Source organism: Astatotilapia calliptera, chromosome 8, assembly GCF_900246225.1.
Source record: "Astatotilapia calliptera chromosome 8, fAstCal1.2, whole genome shotgun sequence".
In the NCBI taxonomy this organism is placed as follows: Eukaryota; Metazoa; Chordata; class Actinopteri; order Cichliformes; family Cichlidae; genus Astatotilapia; species Astatotilapia calliptera.
This window is the reverse complement of record NC_039309.1, coordinates 21,126,238-21,152,652: the sequence shown is the minus strand read 5'-3', so window position 1 is coordinate 21,152,652 and position 26,415 is coordinate 21,126,238. Positions and strand designations below refer to the sequence as shown.

At 40.9% G+C, this 26,415-nt stretch overlaps 1 protein-coding gene across 8 annotated transcripts in view; it reads right to left on the bottom strand.

Annotated features, from left to right (window-relative positions):
* LOC113027695 (uncharacterized) overlaps positions 1-26,415 on the bottom strand; it is a 45,981-nt gene continuing 19,566 nt past the window's right edge. For 7 of the 8 annotated variants that reach the window (XM_026177383.1, XM_026177385.1, XM_026177382.1 and 4 more), the window contains 27 exons: positions 26,169-26,346; positions 25,426-25,552; positions 25,196-25,315; positions 24,500-24,650; positions 24,298-24,410; positions 23,625-23,775; positions 22,437-22,685; positions 21,937-22,149; positions 17,991-18,172; positions 17,689-17,872; positions 17,107-17,249; positions 15,361-15,542; positions 12,260-12,519; positions 11,923-12,160; positions 11,656-11,839; positions 8,708-8,834; positions 8,431-8,517; positions 7,379-7,564; positions 7,036-7,298; positions 6,727-6,875; positions 5,427-5,511; positions 4,126-4,240; positions 2,763-2,894; positions 2,424-2,675; positions 1,037-1,178; positions 772-928; positions 1-693 (listed from right to left, as the gene is read on the bottom strand). In XM_026177383.1, coding sequence (XP_026033168.1) covers positions 280-693; positions 772-928; positions 1,037-1,178; positions 2,424-2,675; positions 2,763-2,894; positions 4,126-4,240; positions 5,427-5,511; positions 6,727-6,875; positions 7,036-7,298; positions 7,379-7,564; positions 8,431-8,517; positions 8,708-8,834; positions 11,656-11,839; positions 11,923-12,160; positions 12,260-12,519; positions 15,361-15,542; positions 17,107-17,249; positions 17,689-17,872; positions 17,991-18,172; positions 21,937-22,149; positions 22,437-22,685; positions 23,625-23,775; positions 24,298-24,410; positions 24,500-24,650; positions 25,196-25,315; positions 25,426-25,552; positions 26,169-26,346 — 4,784 coding nt within the window. In that variant the 3' untranslated portion in view covers positions 1-279. Of the gene's footprint in view, positions 694-771; positions 929-1,036; positions 1,182-2,423; positions 2,676-2,762; positions 2,895-4,125; positions 4,241-5,426; positions 5,512-6,726; positions 6,876-7,035; positions 7,299-7,378; positions 7,565-8,430; positions 8,518-8,707; positions 8,835-11,655; positions 11,840-11,922; positions 12,161-12,259; positions 12,520-15,360; positions 15,543-17,106; positions 17,250-17,688; positions 17,873-17,990; positions 18,173-21,936; positions 22,150-22,436; positions 22,686-23,624; positions 23,776-24,297; positions 24,411-24,499; positions 24,651-25,195; positions 25,316-25,425; positions 25,553-26,168; positions 26,347-26,415 lie in introns of all 8 variants that reach the window. The other variant, XM_026177381.1, reaches the window with a different exon arrangement.

Sequence of the window (26,415 nt, the reverse complement as noted above, 5' to 3'; positions counted from 1 at the left end):
TTCAATAGACACACTTTTATTATTTCAAAGGAATAAAGGAATGGTACAGAAAGTAAAAAAGGTTAGCAGATTGCTTAACTTCACTGAATATGGAAAACAGTTGACATTAAAAGGAGCAAAATGTATCTTTTGCTCAAAAGCAAATACAATACATTAAACATAAACGGCACAATATACAGCTAAAAGGACTCAAATCAGTGCATTTACTACAAACATTAAAAATTACACAAAATTATTTTAGGCAACTTGTGCAAATATCTCCACAGATTTTAAAAGGAACTACACAAACAGATAAAGAGCTAAGTCTTTGGTGTGGAGATGCTGCGCTAGGTTCTGAATCCGACAAAGGCGTACGTTCTGAGCATCTCCAGTGCTGTACACTCTGTATATGTGGTATCGTTCCTTCTCCTTCAGTGCAAAGTCCAGCTCGTTGGCAGACATGTGGATAAATGACTTCTCTTTCTTTATAGTCGACTTCACCTCCACATACACCACCTCAGGCTCTCCTGTGGATCCGAAGGTGAGCTTAAAGTCGTATGGCTGACCGGTCTCCCCGCTCTGATTGCACCACATGACGTGTGTGGGTCGTCCAGGGTCGCTGCTATCTCTCCAGTGGCACAGGAAGGAGTTGACCAGCTGCTCCCCCCATTCGCCGATCGCTGCCACATCTATCTCGTCTTCTGATAAGACCACCTACAAAACAGAGGAGCTATTAGGAAAGACTTGATAACCAGCGACTAGGAAACCAAAGCTTGCAGTCGGTATACTGACGGTGGTGGGTCTCTGGCAGGTGAGCTCCATGTCTTCAAGTGTGGCCTTGGTTTTGTTCCAGTGAGGAAAGTCCAGGTTCAGAGGAGGACGGATCTCTGCAGCAGCTGCTGCAGTCCCCTGGAAAGTACTAGAAAGCACCACAGCCTCAGGTACAGCACTGACAGAGAGAGACAAAGGAGAGAGATTAGAAATACATACTCAGTAAGAGTGAAAATCAACATTTTCTGAATATTTTACATATTTGGGAAGAGGAGAAGAAGCCTACAGGCTGTTTGGAACGGGCTGGCTGCTGGCTGTCTCAGCAGGTGGTTCAGATGCAGGACTCGGTGGAGGTCTGGGAGCTGCAAGGCTTTTCTCTCCACCTTCAGCTGTGTCAGACCGAGTGGTCTCACTCTGCTGACGGCGCTCTGTTGGTGACAGACAACACCAAATGGAAAACGTTAGTTTTTACAGGATGTGCTGTAACAGTTTGGGAATAATGACACAACGCAGAATTAAACAAGAACTTTCTGTTTGTAGTGTTGTGTCTTTGCTCACTAACAAGCTAAAATCAACATCTTAACTGATAATGCAAGATGCAGCTGGTTAAGACAATAAAACTAACTTATTGTGGACGATCTTTTAATCTACCTGTCTCTCCCTCTCTGTAAGTATTTTCAGTTTCTTGTGATTATCACAAACTGAGAAAGACGGTTCTGTGTTACCATTCTGCCCTGTGGTGAAAATATAATTTTGCAAAGGTAAAACACTTAAAGCTGCACACATTTATTCTTTGTCCATTTCTAACACAAACAGCCTGAGCAGAGGAAGAAGAAAATCATTTTCATATATATCTCCTGTCTTCCTTCTCTCAGCCAAACCAGTCGCGGCAGATGGAGGTTTCTTCCTGTTAAAAGGGAGTTTTTCCTTCCCACTCTCGCCACAGTGCTTGCTCATAGGGGGTCATATGATTGTTGGGTTTTTCTCTGTATGTATTATTGTAGGGTCTACCTTACAATATAAAGCACCTTGAGACGACTGTTGTTGTGATTTGGTGCTGTATAAATAAAACTGAATTGAATTGAATATAAATTGCTAATAGTCAAATCCATCTTAAAACTGTGATGTTTTTTGTTTGTTTTTTGTGAAAATCTGACTCACTTGTGTGTCAGATTCTAGTAAACAGAAGTGTGTTTATTTTTGGCTTCAGTTTTGTTCTATAAAATTTAGTTGCATTTGTTGCTATTGACTGAAAAACGAAAAAGTCCTAAGCTGTTATCTCTCATCCAGAGGCCCTCGCTATACTGGAAACCCACAAATCCGCCTGCAGCGGCAAAATCACTAAACCACCTGAAAGTTTACTAGATTAGGCAGGTTAATAACTCTTTTTATTCTGCTGCAGCATAAATATGGAGAAGTGTCACCTCTGATATCAGAATGTTAACTGGTGCAGGAATCTAATTATTCAAGTGGAGGTTTCTTCCTGTTAAAGGGGAGTTTTTCGCCATGTGCTTGCTCACAGGGGGTTGTTTGATTGCTGGGGTTTTCTTTGTATTATCGTACGATCTTTACCTTACAATACAAAGCACCTTGATGTGATTTGTTGTGATTTGGTGCTATATAAATAAAACTGAACCGAATATCTGTGTTTTTAAGGATCTTGAATGTGAAACCTGGTGGTGGTGGTGTGTTGGTGTTTGCAGCAGCAGCAGTTGTGTTAGCTTGCTCTGGATGACTGGGAAGCCTCTGAAGGCTGGGTTGGTCTGCAGGTCTGTTGGTGCTGCTGCTGCTTCTGGGTGGATGGTTTCCTTCGTGGCTGCTTCCTCTGGGTGCGACTTCCATCTCCAGGCCTTGTTCTTTCGGTCCAGCTGGAGGAGGCCACATCTTCATGACGGCCTCCACCACTTTGCTATCTTCCTGACCTCCTGACAAATGTGACAAATGAAACATGCACTTTTTATACTGCTAATATAAACAAAATTTTCTTTACTCTGAGCATCTGCATTAAGTACCAGCTCGACTGCCTCCTGTGCTGTGTATTGGTGCTCGAGGAGGCCAGCAGACAAGCGTCTGTTCCCCGTCCTCTTGTCCAGGGTGAGATGGCTCGACTGTGGAGCTGGTGGAGGAGAAACTCCTTGACAGCACTGGAGGATAATAGTTTCAGTTAAATCCAAAGAATATAAAGGAAACATTGAAATGAAACCTTAAATAAAACACCAATCATACACAGTGTGAGCCTGTCTCAGAGCTGTTGTGCCATGAAAGCAAAATGTGTAATGAAAAAGTCTTTGATCATATTAATCCTTGTAAAATGTGTGTGTATGTGTGTGCTCTCTGCTGCAGTATGGGATCTGCTCCTCTTGCTCTTTGAGCCCTGGCAACAGCTGCTCTTTTATGTCACCACACACAAGAGTGAACAAACTCGAATTAGCATATGCGAGAAACACACCAGTTATGTGCACTGTGTGTGTGTGTGTGCCGAAGGAGAGTGTTTGTGTGAGGCTGAGACTGTGAAGAAAACCACTTTGAATATTATGAAATGATAATGGAAATGGGGGCAAGTGTCACAGAGAGAATTGGAGGAACTGCAGATGGAAGCGTGAGAGGAAGCAGCAGTGAGTTTTAGGATTCAGCTCGTGTTGCAGTTGTAGCACTGAGCTGATATTCTGCATCAAACTGTGATTCTCATGCACAACAACACTGGGCTGAACACATGGATTTTTCAGGCTGTTTTTCAAACATTCTGCAATTTCACAAAGGTAAGTAAATCAGTGAGGAGCACTATAGAGTAACAAAGAACCTTATTTACCGATATATATTTTTGGCACTATGGCTCTGTTGTAGGAGAGCAGGTGTTAATGACAAGTCCGACCCATGCAGACAAGCCAAAATGAAAGAAAAACATAGGAGTTGGCTGGGTTGCAAAGCAGCTTGCAGATGTGCAACAGGTGTGGCCAGGTTACAGCAGCTTAAATCGCATGGTGTGTGTGAAAATAGCCAATTAGAGGTGTAGAAGAGTGTAAACAGAGCCATCGCAATGACATCAAGCAATGCTACGTTCAATTAAACTGTTATTTTAATCAAACCTATTTCGCTTTGAGAGTTAATGTGTCTGTTATGGTGAATAAATTAATGGAAACAAGTGGAAGCTTTGACTTTTCAACTTTCACCTTTAGTATTCTGTTCGATCAAATTCCATCAACATAACGATAACCTATCGGTTACGCTGTTTTTCCAAAAGGTTACTACCTCTGTGGCCTAGGGGGTCACTGTTGTCCTGACTGACAGATATGTTCTGATATTTATGTAAATCCAACATTTCATGTGAGACAGGATGGCTGTGTGTGTGTTTTTTCCACCATGTGTCTTCTGTACCTCTTTCAGGGGGAATGTCTGGTTTGTGAGGCTCTGGGACCTCCCACAGTTCCTCCTCACTGGGCAGCTCTCTGATTTCCTCTTTGGCAAGTAATCTCTTCAGGGCTCTTGGGTCCTGCATATGTATTTATTATAGTTATTGTAGTTATTATAGTATACACGGCATACACATAATATTAGGCAAGGTTGACAGACTGTATAAAAAAGATGGACGTAGCAACATGATATCACCAGTGGTTTGTGGACTTTGTATTTTAAAACTAAAACATTTACATTTTGCCTGTTGCCATGTTCTTTTTTTTACATCCAGAAATGACCATAATCAGATGAGACACAGGAGTGCTAAGGTAACTGCTACAGCTAACTAACATAGCTAACAAGCTGCATCCGTAAACTGTACCAGGTGCAATGTACAGACAAAGCCTTAGGAGCCTGCCTCAAATGGAAGGTACTGCAGTTTTGGCACGTCCGCATGCTTCATGTTTATTGTTGCCTGGACAGCATATAGCATTTGTTTTGTATCAAAGAACAAAACTAACTGCATTTCATAATTTTATTCACACTGGAAGACCTGTGGGACTTGCATTTGAGTTATTTAGGAGGAACACAGAGGTCTGATCCATTCATCATCTGTCTGATTCTCCCTGTTCCTCCTTATAAAATCACTACATAATAAGACCAGTGCTGACTAGATCTGAGGTCTCTCTTTTCAGATTCTCTTGCCAACAGTGGCAACGACAGACATTCTCAGTAAAACTCCGATGTCCTAATTAACACGAACTTCTAGTCATCAACTTCCTGGGATACTCTAAGTAATAAGTGAATATAATAAGTTAGGAGCCAGATTTCCCCTAAGCCTCTCATATCTGTCTGACTGCAGTGTAAAGGGATGTTACGCTACAGGATCATATCATTAAAGCCTTTAATCAGACACTGAAGAATTTCATTTTATTGACTTTGGAAAATCCCAAAATGGAACCTAAATCAAACATTTGATCCAGATGTCAAAACTGATTATATAATGCAGCTCTGTTCTACTGGAAAACCAGAAGAGAATGATCAGTGGAGCAGGATCAAAGCTGAGGCCAGATCTGAGCATCTTTTGCTGCTGCACTGCTCTATGAGTCGGCAAATAATGCAAATGCAACTGCTCTCCAGGGAAACGGCCGTTACCCGGCGCTACGGTCAGCTATGTGGTGAGTTTGTGCAAGTGGCAGGATGAAAAAGTGCAAATGACTAAAGACTCTTTTCACTGGTTGTGGATTAGTGATCGATGCTGGAAGGAATTATATATCACTTACACTGCGCGAGGTTATCAGGCCAAAAAGGAAAGGTGTCAGCTCCTTTTGGTGGCTGCTCTCTGTGCAAAACAATTTCACCACCTCCCTGAAACACACACAGCATTGCAAGCTACTGTAAGACAAATGCCAAAGCATGTACAGGGTAAGTCTATGAACAGCTTACTCAGGATATGTTCTCTTTATGAGACTTAAATGCATGTGAGGGAAGGACTTCTGAAATTCAGCAAAGATCAATATGAGTCTTCATCATATTAATAAAATCATGTGGATGCATGGATCTCAACTGACAGCTAAGACTCGATGCCATATTAAAAATTAATTGTAGAAATAATCTGATAATAAAAGGGTTTATTAATTCACTTATATCTCACTGAGAAACACTCTGGGGAAAATGGCTAGAACTTCAGTGCCAGAGCTTGCAGAACTTAATAGTTTCTGTTGATATTAGTATTTCTTTAATAGCTGTTCACATGTTCTGAACACACATTACGTGAATGATGCTTTGTTAAATTACATCAGGTTGGTCCAAATTGCACCACAAACTGTTGATCACTTAGTAAAAATCCAAAATCCAGAATTGCATATTTCTTCTTCGGTCACCTTTCTCACTCACTATGTGTTAATGGCCTGTATTTGTATAGCGCTTTTACTAGTCCCTAGTAAAAGTTCCTTAATAGGCCTCTCTGTACTGAATCATACTTATTTATCTCTCGCTCTCTTCCACAGCATGTTTTTATTCTGTCTTCCTTCTCTCACCCCAGCAGATGGCCCCGCCCCTCCCTGAGCCTGGTACTGCTGGAGGTTTCTTCCTGTTAAAAGGGAGTTTTTCCTTCCCACTGTCGCCAAAGTGCTTGCTCATAGGGGGTCATATGATTGTTGGAGTTTTCCCTGTATGAATTATTGTACAGTTTACCTTAAAGCGCCTTGAGGCGACTGTTGTTGTGATTTGGCGCTATATAAATACAACTGAACTCAATTGAATTGAATTAGAACAGAACGTGTAAATATGCTATAGTAATGCATATAATGATGAGGTTCTACTCTGTGTTTCCCTCCAAATTCAATTCAATATTTTTCTAATGACTACACATAAAACTGCAAAACGAAGGAAAATAAAATAGAGTTCTGTGGAGTTCATAGAAAAATAGTTGGACACCAACATTTAACACTGAACTGTTCTACAAGACTTTTCCTGACTTAGTGAAGGTTGAAAAACATCACTGATTAAGACATGATTAAGACATTTAAGAATCATTTAGATGGAGAAACTAATTTCTGAGACCGTCCATCACACACAAACCTGCAGATGTCCAGCTCAGCTGAGAGATTATCTTTCTGGATGTAAAGCTCTTTTTTATCCTTCAGCAGACAGATGACATCCACGATCTCAATCACAGGGTCCTCATCGTCAGCTACATCCAGCTGGTGGCGAATGTATAGCTTGCCCACCTGTGAATAATCAGACAGAAACAAAGGAGTGCATATTTGTTGTCTTTGTTTTCATGCTTTCTTCCTTGCAGAGCTTTAGGTGTTGTGGATGCACCTACAAGAAGACTCTTAAGAGGAAAAAATAAGACAAATTAGGGTTCCTTCAGATTTATCCTCTTACCTGTGCAAAGGAGAGGTGCTTGATTTTTCCTGCTATGTTTTGTTCAGTCAGCTCTGAATAGACTTCATTCAGTTCGTCATGGTGATAGAGAAACCTCTGAACGTAGGGAACAATCCAGCGCACCAGGCTCTGCATGTACGGACAGGGCCTCAGGTTCTCAGTCAGAGGCTCACTCTTGACACATTCGGAGAGCTGACGAATACCACAGATGTCCAGAAACAGTTGTCTGTCTTCCTCATTGAATGCAGTTCGATCTGCCGCGTCTATTAAGAGAAAAAAAATCATGAAAGTATCAATCACAGTCTATTCTAACACAAACAATAAAAATGTAAAAGCACTATACCAGAGTTTCCTGTCTTGTTCTTGAGCGCCGTCTTCTTCTCTGGTGGGGGCAGGTTGAGCAGACGCACCTGCTTATGAGGTTTGAAGATCTTCTCCAGCTCTTTGCTGTCACTGATCATAGGCTTATGTGCCAGACTCACCCAGTTGTTATTCTTAGTAGGGAAGACCTTCTTATCAGACACCATCCCTATCAGACATGCACACAACCATATAAATCAGACACGTAACACATAAACAGCAAAGGTACACACAGAATAAGCTGTAGACATTTAGCATGACTTTTTTTCTCATTGTACTACAAAAACTGCAGGTTGGTTGTAAGAGGTTCACACTAAATGCAGATTTCGATTTAGCATTTCATCTCCCTTCCACTTATTTGAAGCCAACCATCTTTTGGTTGCCCGGCAGGTGGGCGGGACTTCTGTGCTGACCATATAAAACATATCTGCGGTCAGCATCATATAGATACAAAAGTAGAAAGAATTGCCCGATGTTGACTGTTAAGTTGGTTCTCTGTGTGCTCATATTTTAATGATTTATGATGCAAGTTGCAGCAATCTGCACCAAGGTTTACTTTAATTGACTGCTTTATTAACTTTGACACATGCTGTTGTAACTGCTGACCATACTGGTGATCCAAACTGCCATAACAACTTTCCATCATTTTAAGAACACTAACATGCACCCATGTCTTTTACCTCACACAATATCTTTGCGTCACATCTTTCACCTGATGCTTACATTCAGCTTTCTGCACAAAGGATCTGCTGAGTATTTATATTGTTTTAAGTCTGAATAAATATTTTTCCGCAGGTACTACAAGAGTATTGCTAAATGTAAAAAATATAAACATTCCCACTCCAGACAGTGCAGTCTGACTGTCTTCAGTCCCAAGTTCAAAATGCTTTAATGCTGCAGCAACAAATTCATCCCAGCTGCATTTAAAGCATGCGGCACACTGACAAATGGCAGATAATGCTGGATTTCCAACAGAAATTCTGCGTGAACAGGTAAAGAAAGGTGCGTTGTTTTTGGAATAGATACATGACTCACCTTTCAAAGTGGAGCAGTAACTGTGATTAAGTTTGGACTGAGGAATTCTTTCCTGGTCTCCGGACATTTTGGATTTACAGTTTTTAGCTGTTAAAACAAATACGACATTGCATTAAAATATTTTATGTAAAGAAAAACAGAAGAAGGATCAAGTATCAAATCAAGCTAGTCAATGGAGAGACTATTGAGCAGGAAATAATGAGCTCCTGGCAGATGGGACATCAACAGTAAACAAATGTATGAGTCAATGAAAGAAAGGCAATCTAAATGTTCTTACCAAGTCTGGCATAGAGTATCGAGACATCCTGTAGCACTTCAGCAGTTGGTATGGGAAAGGAGGAACAGATCAGTTCCAACAAGCCAACATACTGGTTCATGTTGGGGTCGTTTTCCACATTCAGCAGCTATGCATGAGAGAAAGAAATGCAGACACAAAGAGTTGAATTAGTATTAGTATTATTATTAGTATATAGTACTGCATTTTTGTTAACAGTCGGTCCTCCTTTATTTTTTTTTAACTCAATTTGATTTATATCAAATTGCCAAATCACAATTCATTCAAGGTGCTTTAAATTGTAAGTAGGGCTGGGCCATATTATACCGTTCACGGTAATACCGGTATAATGTTAGGCAACGATAGGAAAATGAAATATCGCGATAGAATGGGAGTAAAACGCGCATGCGCAGTGCCTTTGTTTTCATACGCACATGGCCGATTGTTGAGTGAAACAGATGAACCAGAATTGGTTTGTAAAAATGGTGCAACTTCAGTGATGTGGAACTGGTTTGGTGTTTGTCCGTCAGATACACAACAAAGCACATTTTTTTGCAGAACATGCAAGCGGCCGTTGTTATTGTCGTATTTGTCGGACTAAGATGCTCTTAAATCTGGGAGTAATCTGGGTCCTAAACTCCAAATTCTTCAGTTCAAACGAACACTGCAGCATCACTGAGCGTTAAAAACTGTCTAAATTCTTTCATCTTTAATAAAACGATCAGCATTGCTGCTTTACCAGGTGTAACTATGAAGTTTAACTTCCAGGCATCCATGAAAACAAAAGTTATTACATTTAACGGAGTTAGAAGTTAGCAGGAAGCTAGCGGAAGTTAGCTCGCTAGTTACCTAAGCATGATATAGCACGTTCTGACGGAGAGATTTCTGAAAAAAATCAAACGTACAGCTCTGCTATCACTTCCAACATAAATGAAGACAGGAAACTAAACAGCAGTGACGTTTGTAGGGTTACTGAAGTTGGGCTAGCTGGTATATAATGATGTGCTACGTGATCGCTAGCGACACAGCTATGTTAGCATAACATAAACAGTGAAGCTGGAGTTAACGTGAAGGTTCTTCATGGTTAGAAACAAATGCAATCGCATGGCAGGATGCTGTAAACGGACCAAACTTCAGTCAGGAGAACAACTGAGATAATCCATCCACTATACGAGGTTAGTCATTAATATACTGCAACAACATGGGAATAGAGCAGCTGCCAGAGAATTCAACATTAATGAATCAATGGTACAGAAGTGGAGGAAGCAAGAAGAATGAGTTTAATAAAGTTTGATTTATCTGACTGCTTTGTTTCCTTTAATGTGCCTTATAATCCCGTGCACCTTATGGTCCGAAAAATGCGTACTGCACACTGCAGTTTAATGTTGCAAAGCACCTCTTTTTAACTTCAGTGGATATTATACATGGTTATGCTCAGGATATGTCAGCCCATTTCTACTGGAAATGCCTTTTGGTTAAACTTTCAGCAAGGAATTTGCATTTGCACTGTTACATTTTTATGAAGCTTTAATGTACATAAAAACCAGCTTCTTGTTTAAGTGAAAATAAATGGAAGGTTGTCTTTTTGCGCTAGTAATGTTGTGGAGTTGTATTTTGTCTCGCATCAATTATATCGTCGGTTATATCGTTATCACAAATTTTCAAATATATATCGTGATAAATATTTTTGGCCATATCGCCCTGCTCTAATTGTAAGGTAAAGACCCTAACAGAGAAAACCCCGAAAGTCATATGATCCTCTCTGACAGGGGTGTCACCAAGGGGAGGCTAAGGCAAGCACTGGCTGCCACCTAAAATTTGCTTCCCCCCTTTGGCAAGATGGTCCTCTGTTGGTAATAATTCTAATACACATGAGCAAAAGAGAAAGGAAGACACCCTACAATGATTTGAGACATTGACTGCCTATTTTCAGTGATATCATCTTTAATAGCAAGAAATTAACTAGGCATATAATTATTTTCTTTCTCTCTTTTTTGTCATATTTTTTCTAGTAACCTAAATTTGACAACAGCATAATAAATCTGGAGATTCTGTTGGTGTGCCACCCCAGTGTTTTTAGTTGCCCCATATGGCACCACTAGGCACCCCTGCTGTATGAGCAAGCGCTCTGACGATAGTCAGAGCAAGCCATCGCTCAGAGCAAGCCATTGTTTAAATGGCTAACTAGCTAGCCAATAAAGTTTTACTTAGCACAATCAGTATTTGCTATGTAGGAATAATGGAGCTGCTTTACTTTAGTTATTAAGGAAATCTGAAGACAAATCTACAATAAAGCAGACAATTGTGATGAAAATTCCCACTGAAATTTTATAGGCAGTACTCAAAAATAAAAATCCAATGGCTTTCTAGCCCAAACACAATACAACCATACAATCCTTTTCAACAACTACCCTCTAGGTGACCTACAGCCAATTCTAGCACAAGAACAGTAACAGAAAGTTTAAGACTTTTAAATGGCTTTTTAAAATTAATCTGAGTTTGTATACAATGATATCTTAGTTATACCAGGAAACCTGGTTGACCCCAAATGCTAAGTACACCAATGGACACCCAGACTGATGGGAAGTAAACAACCTCTCTGCAGATAATCAGTAGGTCATATTTTACACTTCGAGAAAGAAAAATCATGTGAGCTTTGTTTTTTGAAAAATGACTAAAGCATTGAATCCATACCAAAATACCATTCAGTATCCTCAGAACTAACTCAGAGCATGGCTACACAATCTGTCTTCACACTGATCTCACTGTGCTGAATAAAACCTGCTTCCTTGTTAGCTTAACAGAAGCAAATCTGCATTATTCTCATGTATTGATTCAGTGCTTTTACTGATTGACAGTAAAGCTGAAAAGCTGACAGTGACATCAAAGGGAAAAAAAAGAAAACAAAAAGAAACCTTATGTTTCTTTTCTTCTTTAGTAGGGCAGCTTACCCTGACGAAGAAGTCTTTCATGTCTTCCAGACGGTGATAGAAAGGAAACAGGACTTTGGGCTCCCGGACAGGGCTGTCTGGTTTACGTGTGAGCTCTTTGTAGCGCTGGAACATGTTTGTTGGGTCGCCCCAGCACACCTCTTTCAGGTGGTAGAACCGTCCAGTGCACCAGTCATCACTGCGCCTGAGGAAACAAAGTACTGCTTGTGGTTTTCAGGTACTTTGAGAATAATCTGAAAAGGTATGCTGAAAATGATGATAATGTACCTTTCGTTCTCTATAAACACAGCAGGTGTATGCTGGAAGAGCTCCTTCAGGCTGCCCTGAGAACAGTTTTGTTGCAGGTAGGTGTAGACGTTGTGGATGTGCTGAATTGTGGAAGTGAAAGTTCCCCTTTTTGACTCATCCTCAGGGAGCCTTTGCTCCTGAACATCTTCCTCTGGTTTGATGCACCACGTTTTCAGATAGTTAATCAGAACATCCACTGAGATTGTTTCTCTCATCCCTACAAGAGCAGGAACACAGTTACAGACTCCTTTACAGGACAACCAACAAGAATAGCAATGGACAAAAGTAATCGCCACTGTAAAAGACACATTTTTACCAAGAGCTCTGCTGAAGTCGCTGGAGCTAATGTCCACATAGTCGACATGGGTCCCCAGCAAGTTGGTGACTTCAGGTGATGACAGGTAGACAGAGTTCGGACAGAGGTACTTTCTGTCCAGCTGGCCTCCTTGTTTTGGGCGATAGGCTGGCACCCATTCAAGACGACACAAGGAATGGTAGAAGGAAGACTTGGTGCTTTTGATTGGTTGCCCATCACTGTCGATCACCTGGGCTGTGAGGTACTGAGAGTAGCAATGTCTGAAAGAAAGAGACAGAGAAAGAGACTGTTTGAGATGTTTTCAACCCACTTCTACAGTGGATTGAAAACACCACACGTTACAGACGACACGCGACACCATTAATGTGGGGTCATTACAGTGCATGGCTGACAATTCTCCAGCTGTCCTGATTTAATGACTCAGAAAAGTGACAGAAGTGTGTGAACTACATTCTCAGCAGCATTGTGAGATAAATATACAGATAAATTTTCACCAACCTGATCAGTGCAATAGATACCAGTTAAAAAATAGTATTCTCTGAGTCAATCTCATATATGCTGTGGAACACTTTCCCCATCCTGTTACCCTGTAGAAGGTAGATATTGTTGCTTAAGCATTTTCCACATGCCTTTATGGGAATTCTCCCACCTATGGGTGCTAAATATCCTTGGGCAAGATACTAACCCCAAGTTGCTCTCCGAAAAATCCACTGGAATGTGTGAATGTTAGATATGGGTGAATGAGGCAAGTTGTGTAAAGCGCTTTTAATGCTCAGATAGAGTAGAAAAGCTCTATATAAGAACCCGTCTATTTACTGTTTTAATGGTTTGAGGTGAACTGAGCTTCTTGTCTTAAAGTGATGTTAAACTGATACATTCATAGGTGTGTGAGATTGTGTGTATAGCATAAAATGAATAGAATAAAGCACTGCATGAATGAGTGCATAAGTAGGTAAACATGGCTAGAAAAGTGATTTATAAATGCCAGTCTATTTGACTTTCTTTATTAAAGTGGACCTACTATGCGAATTTCCAGTCATTTGGACTTTACTAGACTGACTTTGGATAATTCATCATTCAAAAAATCCAGATTTTTCTTACATTGGGCCTTGGTGAAGCCCCTCTGTTCACCTACTTTCTAAAATAAACTGTTTTTGCTCCCTTCCCCGGCATTTAAGCCAGCTTTCATCTGGTTGGCTGCCCTTTCATGATCAGAAATGATATCACCATATTAGGGTTATCCACTCACTGACATCATACAGGGCAAAGAGTAGAAAAAGCAGATTAAAATAGGAGGAAAAAGAAAAGAATTACACCAGTTTCTAGAGCTAGTGAATGGTATGGTATATATAAGGGACATGTAGTACATTAGTACTAAGTATTTATTTATTTATTTTTACTCATTCTGTATTTGAAATTTGATTTAAAGATTAATTGTTAACTATTCATTCCTTCAATTTCATGTGCTTTAGTCCCTTTTTTCAAAGGTCACTGTTTTGAAACTGAAAATGACACTGCTGTGATGCATTTGAGAACTGTTCGGGAGCCACACCATCTAAAAACAGTGCAGTTGATAAGGACTACAAGCATAAACGAAGCTGCTGATAATTCAAACGAAGGAGAAAAAGCAAAAGTAGACACACAGACAGGCACAACGAATAGCTGTAATTTAAAACCTATAGGGTAGTGCTTGGCAGTCAGCCAAAGTCTAAATGATAAATGAGTTTTAACACGCAAAAACAATTTTGGGATCCTTTAATTATTCATTGAAATGTGATGTATAGCAACAGCTGGTACGAAAATCTACACGAGAAATAATTCAGCTGTGTGCTGCTCACTGGCATGAGTTTGGGTGACCTCCTTACCTAAACTGCTCTTGTCTGTTCCCACACAAATATAACAGGAACTCATGAGATGGGACCGCACTAAAAGCACCTAAATCCAGATTACGAATGTTATGCCTGTGTGAGCTCAAGCCCAAACAAAAGCTCGGTGTGTCACTGCTTTTTTCCCTCAGGAAGAAATGATTTTGAACTGCTGGTGCTGGGGAGGTCAGCCCTGTCACCTCACAGCAACAGGTCCAGGGCTCCAATGTATTCTGGGGCCTTTTACACACAGAGGCTATTTAATCCACTTTATATTAAAGACTTCATAACACCATATAAACCCAATGGTGCACTTGACTCTGAGACTGCAGGTTTACTTGTGGATGCTAGAATGCCAGCTCGCAGTTTGGATTCAGGAGACAGACCCACTCTCTACTTTTGAGATTAGGTGTAAAACTTTCATTTTTAAAAGTTTATCTTTAAGGCTGATCAGGTGACCCTGAATCCTCCCTTAGTTATGCTGTAATAGGCCTAAGCTGCTGGGGGCTTCCCAGGAGGCCCGACTTTTTCCATTATATGTTTATATGACACGCTGCATTTAATCATTAGTTAGTATTGATCTCCGGCTCTCTTCCATAGTGTGTCTTTTGTCCTGTCTCCCTCCCCTCACCCCCCTTCCTGAGTCTGGTTCTCTTGGAGGTTTCTTCTTGTTAAAGGGAGTTTTTCCTCCCCACTCTCACCAAGTGCTTGCTCATAGGGGGTCATCTAATTGTTAGGCTTTCCTTTGCATTATTGTAGGCTCTTTACTTCACAGTACAAAGCAAATCTAGGCAAATGTTGATGTGATTTAGAGCTTTATAAATAAAATGAAACTACACTGAATTTCGGTTTCCTCCCACAGTCCAAAGACATGCATGGGGTTAGGTTAACGGGTAATTCTAAGGATAAATGTTGTCTGTCTCTATGCTTTAGCCCTGCAACAGACTGGTGACCTGTCCACAGTGTACTTTCTCTCGCCCTAGATAAGCTCCATTCTCCCCACAACACTGAACTCAATAAGCGGAAGAAAATGGACGGATGGATGCCCAACAATGTCTGCACTCTAACACAGTAATCACTTAATGGCCACAGTAGAAACAATAGGAATTGCCACCTGATGCTGACTAATCCCAAACCCATTAGTCTGACCATTTGTTTCCTGAAATTGGGCAAAATCCACTGGAAAAACATTACACAGGAGGGGGAACATGGTGTGTTTCATGGTGTGATTGTTACCCAGTTTCCCAGTTGGCCTCCAGCAGCTCTAGCAAAGCCATTCTCTGCTGCAACAAGAGGGAGCCAGGCAGTTCTGCTGTGGCCAGAGCGTGAAATTCCTCACACGGGTAGTCGTCGAGTACATAGCCCTCCCCTGGGACTTGGCGCCACGTTGCACTTTCGACTGACCAGGGGCTGGAGGCCTGGTGGAGGAGTATGGCAAAAAAGTAAGCTTTACCACTGATATCGACATCTCTTTTAAATGTTCAAATCCATCTGAAGTTAAATCAACTGAGGTGTCCTGCAAGCATTGCTTGCTTCTTTATAGCCCATAAAGAGTACAGTAGCAAACTGAATGTGTCTTCTCTTAGGTTGTTATCTACTAAAGCCAGAAGAAGAAGAAGGAAATCTGATCATGTCCAAGGAACACTGATCGCTGGCGGCTCATACAAAGCCAAAACCAGTTTTTTTTGATTGGTCCAAAACCTGCTCGCTTTAATAATTCGTGTTTACTTTGTTTTGTCAACTTTTATACAGTTACAGTATAGGACACCAACAAACAGTTGTTAAGACTGATAGATTTATGTGTTTCAGGTTGCCTATAGTTGCAAGTAAAGTAATCATAGACAGTTTTTTTCTGCTATCTTGCTTGATAAATGGCTTAATGAGATAAATCAGTTTTAAAACTACTGTGAATCACTTTTGATTCTGACTGTTCAACTGACAAAAAAACACAAGGTCCAGTTCTGGTTCTGCCAGAGGTTTCTTCCTGTTAAAAGGGAGTTTTTCCTTCCCACTTTTGCCAAAGTGCTTGCTCATAGGGGATCAAATGATCGTTTGTTTTTTCTCTGTATGAATTATTGTAGGCCCTATAATGTAGGGTCTACAATAATACATCTACCTTACAACTACCTTACAATATAAAGCGCCTTGAGGTGACTGTTGGTGTGATTTGGCGCTGTACAAATAAAACTGAATTGAACTTAATTGAATTAGCCGTTTGAGTCAGATAATTTATACATTCACAATCCTACAACAAGTGGGCAAACTCTACTGCTAATAGGCGGCATAACACAACCAACAGCTCTAGAACAGTTACTAAATGGATCTTCTGGAAGGATTTCTTATCATGGCCCTAACCACAGAATGAGCAAAGCCTACTTTTGCTTTAACATCATTAACAATAGCATAAAAAATCCTTAATGTAATGACTTGTTAATAGCATCTGATCCATACAGTGTTTTTAAACAGGAATGATGTTATCGCAATTTTCCAGCATTGTATGTAGGTAGTATCAGTCACACCATGACTGATAGTATCATCACAAATCCTCATACTTTCCACTGTAGCTGTGGCTCAGTCTAAAACAGGCGTCAGGAATGTGTGAGCTGCACACCTCCGACTATGCCTGAGTGACATTTCTCAGCAGCCACCTGTTTTTCTTCTTATCCTCAAAGCAGCCATTGATCTTCCTAGTTCTGGTGCGACTCATAATTGTTAGTCTTTTCGTCCTTTAATCACTACCTTACTCATCACGATGACTCACAGATGCAGACATATAATCTGGTCTTCCTCTGGTGTCCATGGAACCACTAAATATTTTGCCCTTACAAAACACATCCATAGCCTTTTATCACCTGTGCTTACATGCAGAGCCATCGTGACCTTTGTCTGATCTTTTTCTGCCTATCTGACTGGATCAGTGCAGCGTGAGCTGTGTGTCATTCTTTTCTAGCTGAGGTAACAGTTCAGGAATATCGTCCTCACCAGTTCTGTAGCAGTGAGTGTTTGTCTTTGTTTGCAGATGATGAGACCATCTTTGATTCCCAGTTTACTGAACAGCTCTCTCCATCCTGCCACATCACCGTCTGTCTGCACATAGCAGGGACTCAGCAAGATCCAATCATAGCCTGGTGAAAGGGAAACACAACAGTCAGCAACACAAAGGTTTACAGAAGGAATATCAACAAAGAAATGCTGAACCTGGTAACTGAAAATGTAACTGATTAAAATGAGTTGTTCAGTCATACAAACAAGGTACCTGTGATGCATGGGCCTTTGTTACTAGAATATTATAAGAATAGTCACAGGAACACTGATATTTAGATTTGGTGGCAAGGCTGTTGCTGTCCCTTTCACACAGGCAAGGGGAGCAGCAGCAAGACCCGAGCAGAGAAGAGAGCAGGTATTATTGACAGCAGACTTAATCAGTGTTAATTGATTATGTGGGAAACATCATGAAAAGGATGATTTGATGTGAAGTTGGGTTGCAAAGTGGCTTGCAGTGCGCCTTACACCAACACAAGCTGTTATTCTTTCTTTTAATAAAAGCTGTGGGATTCTCCTTACCAGGCAGCTTCGATGGTAAGTTGACGTTTCCGTACTCTTCAGAGAAATGCACCCTTTCATTGGATGGGCACAGCAGACCCCTGGAGGTGAGGACGGGTACTGCGGTGTCTGAGTACTCCTGGCTAGAGGACGAGTGCTGCTTGATGAAAACCAAGTAACTCACAACCACAGGTGTAGGCTTTGACTTCAATGAAAAGGGTAAACAGAAATAAGAGAAAGAAGAAAGAAAATTCATCCAATTTTTTTTTAAAAAAGATCACTGATCATTTTTTTTTCTCATATTCATTTACAGTGTTTGTTACCTTCCATTTGTTGTTCCTTATTGTAGGGTAGATGTGCTGCTCCAGCAGCTCTTGAGGCTCTAGCTCGTGAACCCCAAGTCTTCTGAGCAGCTCATGAACCTGCTGACTTTCCAAAGGCTCCAAACAGCTCAGCAGGGACGGGTGAACCACACTGACATCCTTGTACAATGCAGCCAGTGGTCCTGTGAGAAGAAAAGTACAGGTTATATCACCAAACTGGTCACAAAAACAAAACCTACTGCATGCTCCTCATTTACTGTAGGGTTATATGTTATATAATAACCACCCTGTTTAAAGTTGAGTTCTTTTGAGTGAACCTTTTCATCAGACTCTAGAAAGTGTCACTCCAGTTCATTTCATTTCATTTCACAGACTCGCCCTTCAGAGACTCGCCTGTAACAGATGTGAAGAGAGGCAGAAGACTGCTGTTGTGGCAAAGTGCTAAATGTGGAAGACGTTTTTTCTGAACAGGCATCTAGTCTCATTTTGTCCTGGATTTGGGAAATACACAATTCTTGGTAAATGTTGAATTACTCATACACTGTCTTAATTTTTAACACAATACTACAATAAAACACAGCAACTACCTTTAAGTAAAGACCTCCAGTGACCTACTTTTCTTCCTTTTAAGGCTTGCATCTGAAGGAACGCTTTCCCACTGATCTCTGCGCTGCTCAATATTTCAGAAGAACACTGTGTTTAACTTCGCTGTCTCTCTAAACCCATCACACTCATCTCTGTTCACCTCGCCTTTGAGCAGAGCCTGAGGTTTATGCTGCACCGAGGCTGATTTAATCTACAATCACTGACCCGAAAAACCAGCTAGAGTAAAGATTTCACTCTGACTTTTATTATTTCCCCATCAACTTTCCAAACATTCTTTATTGAGTCTGTTTCCAGTGACAAAAGCTTTTCACAATTATGAATAGGAGCCTTGCACTCAAAATCATGTTTTTCACTAGCCAAGAATTTGTCAAACTTTATTGTTCTCAAACACCGGTGGTGTGCACTGGTGATTTAGTGCTCTTACATGAAGCAGTCGACCCACAGGAGGCAGATCAATGCCCAAAATCAAAGCCAGCCTTACTGTTAGTCCTCGTGCAAGACCATGCTTCTGGCAGCAAATCCTAAAATCTGAAACCTCACTGGTCACACACTTCCTGTCAGACTTACTACACAAGGCGAATTACTGTCCACAGTGTTCCTATATGCTAATTAACCAACACAGAAGCAGCCAGTTCATTTCAATAACAACCAATGCAATGCATCAAGAGCGGCACAAATTAGCAGGTCAGATGAGGTAAATCTACCAACAGCACAGGTTCAGCTGTGCGACTTCTAATGTGATGCAACTGTTTCTCTCTGGAAACGACACGGCAATTCGTACCAAGGAGCAGGAGTGGAAAAATAAACGTTCTGACACGAGTAGCACGAGGGAAATCTTCCTTCAAAAAGTGAGAGGGGCAGCATGAGGTCTTTAAGGCAGGAAAGGTTTATGTTTGGATGAAATATGGGAGCCCAGGTGCAATGGAAGATTTATCCAGAGAAGAACTGCTTTATTAGAAACGACTTCCCTGTATTGACCTGAAATCTGTGTCTAACAGCTGACCTATAGGAAGGAACGTTATTGATTATCAGATCCAGTGTACTATCTACTCTTTATATGTTTTTTTGTTGCATTCATTTTTTAATGACTCACAACCAGCTGTGTTCTAGATAAATATGATGGATCTGCCTCCCAAATAAACATCTGGTGCAAAAAAGCTATTTTGTAATATTTTTTGGTCTTAAAACAATGGTGGAATTTTCTATAAACTTGATAAATTGATCCTTAGCAAGCCAGATGTCATTCTTTTAAATGCTCCCCTCCCCCTTTCTAAGGAAAGTAAGATATTTGTCTAATCTAAGCAATTTTGAAAGACAGACATTGGTGATGCTTATGTGAGCCACAGATTCCAGAGAAAGACAAAGGCAGCAGAGGGAGAGGGGAACACGAGCACTTTGGCTCCTTAAAGAAACACTAAACCACTTAGACTGCACATCTATTAAAGCCAGCAAGCTGCAGCGGCAGGATGCTTACATCAAAGTGTGAAAATCCATTATTCATGCTCGCCATTCTAAACGTCTGCTTTGGGTACCATTTTCAAATACGATGACGCACAACACAACACCGGTGCCGTTCCTCAATGCTTGTGCGAGCGTGCTCCGACCTGAGTGGCTACATGCCTGCTTATTCTTGGAAAGAGGTCAACTTCATCTGCAGACTGTACAAGTTTGTCATACACCTACTTGGCTAACCTGCATGTCTGAGTCAGAAGACAAAGCTACTGACGCAGATCCTTTTAACCTTTTCGAGAGCTCAGAGTCTTTCCCCCTATGCCATTTCTATATCTACTCAGACATTAAAAAAGAAAGTTTGAATGTGTTCTGTAGTCTGTTACCGTGTCTGTTTACTTAAGTGCCTTGATTCAAATGTACCAGGTAATGCACTGTGCTATTTTTTACTCAGTTTATGAAGCTCCACAACAATTTCCAGCTTTGCAAGGATTTCCTGGCTGAGGTTTGTGAGCACAGATGGAGAGTGTTACATGTGCACTTCTCACCGTCAACAAGGTGATACTTATTTATCCGTTTTTGTTTCTCCTACATCAGTTTGTTACATTTTTAGAAACTGAAAACCTGTGAAAGCGTACTGTTCTATATTCTCACTGCTTTCCTTTCTCCATCTCTACTGCTGGTTCACTGTTTTTTGTTTTGTTTTTTTCACGCTTGTTTTAGCAAAGTACAATCATCACATGCGTATCTATAAATTCTCTGCAGGTGCAGAGCAATTATCTGCACCAAAGCAGCAAAAACACAGAGACATTGCTGCTGACTCTTTCACAATTCTTCTTTAATTCTACATGCAGCTGTACACTGTATGCTGGGCCTGTCTTTTTATCACAATACTGCAGCTATTCATCTGTTAAGAAACAGTATTAAAATATGCAGTAGTTTTAGTTTTACTTATGTATGTAAAACACAAGCTGATGTGGCCATTGTGAGGTTGCCTATTTCTTTGTGGATTATACTTTTAAAGCCTTTTACTCTTCACATTGGTTTTAGGAGCCATAAGTTGCCATATTTGGATATGAGTGTGCAAGGCTAAGTTCTCAGCTAATGTTAGCAAATTTGTTTAGCAACCATTGAAAGAAGAAAACAAGCTAGGTATACAGCTAGGAACTAAAGGCGCTTGTCCTTGTGTCAGTACCATAATAGCATCCACTTTTTTACTCACTCCATATTTCAAGCTGAAGCTGTTAGTATTTGGTCAGTGCAATGTAGTTTTTTTTTTTGTATAGTCAAAGATATCGTATTTAGAACAGCGCTTGGAGTGATAAGCTATCAGCTAACAGGCTAATTTAACAAGTGCACAGAGACACATATTTGCAAATTATAGCAAAGTAACAGTACATGAAATAAACAGCTCCACACACTGCAGAACTCACATTTCCTCATTTATTGCCTCTAGTAGTGTATGACGTTCAAGCACATCGTGTAAGAATCGTTTAACCTTTTCTATATTAAAAAATAATAACCCCCACACAGTTGTTAGAGGGGCTGAAATTAACTTTTAAGAAAGCAAGTGCTATTTTTACCTGCCTGTAAAAATGCCTGCCTGTTTTTATGCTAAAAGTAGAAAATGGAATGCCTTGCTTTTGGAGCAGCCTCTAGTGGCCATTGGAGGAAGTGAAGCTGTTTGGACTTCTGCAAGCTTCACTTTTCAGCCCCAAACTTTAGGCTTTTCCTATTCTATTCTTTGACTTAAAGCAAGGCAAAGTTATTTCAGAAGGACACACATAATCAAGATATCAGTTTGCAATTTAATCACCGATCACATTTCACAGATCAAGCCTCTTAGCCACTACATACTGCCACTAATAGAGTTATGAAGTCAGAGTATTACCTGTCTGTGCTTGAGCTTTCTTTTTCTTGGTCTTGCTCTCTTCCATTGGAAAGAACACTCCTTCCACACTTAGTGCCACCGCACGTCCGTCAGCTAGAGGGATTATGGGTAGCTCTCTGAGCGTCTGCAGGATGGAATCTGCCTCTCCGTATCCATGCTCCAGAGCTCGGAAGTTACAAACCAGCAGCCTGGCCAGCTGATGTAGACCTGCATCTGAAAGTAACACAATTCAATTCAATTTTATTCATATAGCGCCAAATCACAACAAAAGTCGCCTCAAGGCGCTTCATAGATACAGAGAAAAACCCAACAATCATATGACACAGTCTGGTGTTCAGATTTGCCATTACATAGGCAGAGAAAACATCAGTTTGTTTCTACTGAATGAAAAAGAAATAAAATGGAATATTTTAAAGTTTAGCCATTTATTATAATGACAATATAACTATGCAGCATCATATTGCCCTCACTGTGAGATGCCAGTGTTGCTCTGCACACACCTGAATGGATACCTCCCACTGTCATCAGCTCCTTGACCATGGCTGTGGTTACTATGGTAACATCCGTTCCCCGCAGGTATCGGACTCCCAGGTGAGTGAGCAGGGAGGTGGGCGGTGCTGGGCTTAGATCCGGATGCAGATAGGACAGAGACAGATGCTTTTCCAGCTCACCTCCACCAATCACTTCCCGTATCACAGGGTCCTGACAGACGGCCACCTGGGAGGGCAGCTTGTACACAATCTTACCATCTGAGAGAGAAAGCAGAGGAATGTTTACAGTGTTACAGGGAAGAAATAATCTTTCATATTTCTTTGACATGCTCCTGTTTGTGCTCTGGTCTAACCCCAGCTCAACCTGTTTGGTTTTTCGTTTTTACCTTTACCTGAGCTGGTTAAACTTGTGTTGACTCAATGGAAATATCCTCTGGCTCACTCAACATTTTACTTGCATCTTTGTTTAAAACAGGTTTACCCGTGTCTGTGTCTGTATGCGAACTGTAATCAGTGCTTCACTGGTCTCTAGTCAAGTCCTTGCTTATTCTAAGAATGCTGTCATCTTCCACTTTTAAAAAAAGCCAACCTTGAATCTTTTCTTCTTAGCACTTACACATTAATCTCCAGTTTATTATCTCTTGCAAACATTTTATAAAAGCTTGTAGCTCACGAGCTGACAGATGTTCTGGATAAATGCAGTATTGGGGTGATCCAGTCTGGCTTTTGCATTGCTCATCTTACTAAAACAGCTCCTCTTTAAAGTGACACTTTGACCTAAACTCGTAAAAAACTAAATTCTGACCACCAGGTTTTGTCGATAGCCTGAGAGACTGGGTTCGGGCTGGTATCGGGCTCCGCTTTGGTTGATTGATTCTCCTCATATCTGCCTGAATGATCCTTTTCTGTGTCCTGTTCCACTTCTCTTGCCTACAGTGTGCCGCAGGGTTCCATTTTGGGGACCTTATTGTTTATGTTAGATCTGCTCCCTCTTTAGGACACTCTGAGGTTATTTCTTGTTCCTTTTGACTCAGCTTTAACTTTAAATGAAGTGAAATCTTTGGCTCATTTGAGCTTTTTTCATTCAAGAAATATTCCCAAATTGAGTTAATCTGTATCACACTCTGCATTAGAAATTGTTGGTCTTGCTTTCATTTTTCACATCTAGTTTTAGTTTTTAGTTTAGTTTTATAATACCTGAACTGAGAGTAGGCAGGAAGGATTTGCCCTTGAGCAGCTGAATGATCTGCCCGGCAACAGGCTTGAAGAAGTCCAAAACCTCGTCAGACAGGGGGATAAACTGAAGGAACTGGCACAGGCCCTTCAGTCCCTTGAACTCTGGGTGATTCTGGAACAACGAGAAGATGGAATATGACATAAAAGAAAAAGCTCTCTTCAGACGGAGACACAACCAAGATCTAATATTAGCCTAATAATACTTTATGTTCTAGACTTTTTCTTTAGTTACCTCAGCTACAAAAAGAACCAAGCCTTTATTGGAAATAGACAGACCTGTAATTTCCTGCTACATACCAAATCTGCATATTATCAGATTTCATAAACTTCAGTGCTCAGAATTTATTTTACACAGTAATGTATCAAATATGCAGTTTTAACGCTCTCTTCTAATAGAATGATTTAATGTATCTGCTAATAATTTCTGGTTAGTATGACTGAGCAAATTTTCAAATTTTATCCTCCTGCCCAGATACGTCACAGTAAACGATCCTTAAATCATATTTTCTAAATCAACTTGCATATTAGTTTCTAATGATTTCATACTGCAACATAATGTGCATACACATTCCATGTATCATATAATATTGCACTTTCTTGGTTATTGTTCTCTATTTCTGCAGCTATGTCTTACAGTGAAGACATCCATGGCCTGGAGGAAGAGCTGTGCTATTTCAGACCGGAGCCACTGGTTCCAGGAGCTGTCTCTGTCAACATCTTCACGAGAAGAAGGGATGTCAAAATCACCTAAACAAGAAACGGACATCAGTTATTGACTGCACTTGTTCTTCACCCAACGGCGCCCGTGAATAAACTGCTCTCATCTCCACTCTCACCTTGGATGATAAAACGGAAGCCAAAACTGCGAAGGGGCAGGTAAGCAAACACGGGCTGCTTCTGAGGCTGGCACACAATGTTACTTCCTGTGGAGTCGCTGCCAAGCTGGAAAGCCAGAGCGAGCTCGGTCGACTCTACATCCTCTTTGATCTGAAGGAGGCACAAATCAATGTCACAACAGAGCCAACAACTTGCTAACAGGCTGACTTCTTGCACAAATGGGTTTGCAAAAAGTGAGGCCACTGGAAAAAAAGAGAAGAAAATCAAGAGCACAGCGTGTCTCAAATAGCCTCTGTCACTCAGCTTTGCTCATTCTCTTACATAACCTAACTGCAGGTAACAGGACGCTGCCTCTGGGAAATAAAAGAAGGAAAACAGCTGAAGGAGTAAGAGCAGGTATTACTGAACCCTTTCAGCCAGACAGATCATTAAAATCAGCTCGGTGGTGTTTGAAAATACTATCCAGTGAATAAGTTTTCATAAAGTCTGATGGAAACCCGAGAAAAGACATTTGAGGAGCAGAACGATCAACACTCATATTTACAGGAGTACATCAGAGAAATGCAAATCCACAGCAGATTTTATTTATGCCCCAGGAGGGATGGAATATAGGAACAGATGGTTAGCTGTTGTTCTGAAATCCAAATATGATATGTGCGCCTGAAAAGTTGTGGGAGTTAGCTTGTGTGCATCACCTTCTTGGGCTTCAGTGTGGTTTTGACCACTAGCCAGCGCTCGGTACCCTCCGAGTGTTCCACCTCGAGCACGTTGTGATTGAGATCTTTACGAGTCATCGTCATGAAACGCTTCTCACTCTGCACATAGACACAATAAATACAGTAGCAACAAGGTCTTTTATTCCTAATCCATTTAGGTGGGTTTATGTGCAAAAACACACATGTGCAAGCGCTTGTTGTTGACTTACCTGATTGTAGATGGTGATGGAGCGTAGTCGATGCAGGAAGAGCAGCAGCGAAGGGTGCACGTCATGAAACAGGTTCCTGGTCTGATGGCTCTCAGTCCGGAGAGGAAGGCTGATCTTAGTGGTCCAGCTGAAAAGAGAAGAAGACAAAAAATTAGACCATGGGTCTAATGTGAGCAGCAGACTGCTAATAAAGTTAAACAGATGTTTTGGCTTCCCCATAACCAAACTAAATTACCCATATTATAACAATAAACAAGGAATACAACTATTTATACTAGAGTGGGGACATAAACAAAGAGGGTCAGACTCTGACGCAGGGCAAATTATCGTGAGACCACGCTTGCAAAAAGCAGAGGAACGTTTAGCAGCTGACCTACAAACAATGTGCCAATTTATGCACACAGACACAGTCAGCGTTTCAGCGATCCACTGAGAGCCCCACAGATTACAGGGCAACAAATGAGCAGACCTGACCAAGAAGCTGACAATGCAGATGCCGTTTGTTACTTTGGATCTCACAAACATGAAGTATGTAGGGAGATGACGGTAAAGATGGGTTTTAGCTGCACTCTGTAGTGTAGTTTATCACAACTGTGTAATATTGAACTCCAAAGTTAAAATAAGAGGTTTGTTTTTAGAAACAGCTCCAAGAAAAGCACTGGTGTAAATACTGAAACTGGTAACAGATCAATTCAATTTAGCTGATCGACTCTCAGGGTACTGGGATCAATAAGTCATCTGACCTGTGCTGATTTATGTCCCTCAGCTGTGGATCCAGAGGCCTCGTATCTTCAGTCCAGTGGGGGAGGATGTATCCCATGGGGCCACAGTTCTTGTCAAAGTGCAAGTGGAAGCCATTGGAATGAATCTCAGGACAGTCTGTGACCTTAAACACTGACTTGAAGCCAATGCCCTTCTGTCCTGTACGAAGTAAAACAGGAGAACGTCATTTGTCTATGTGGTTTTAAGTTCTCCAACACTACACACAAA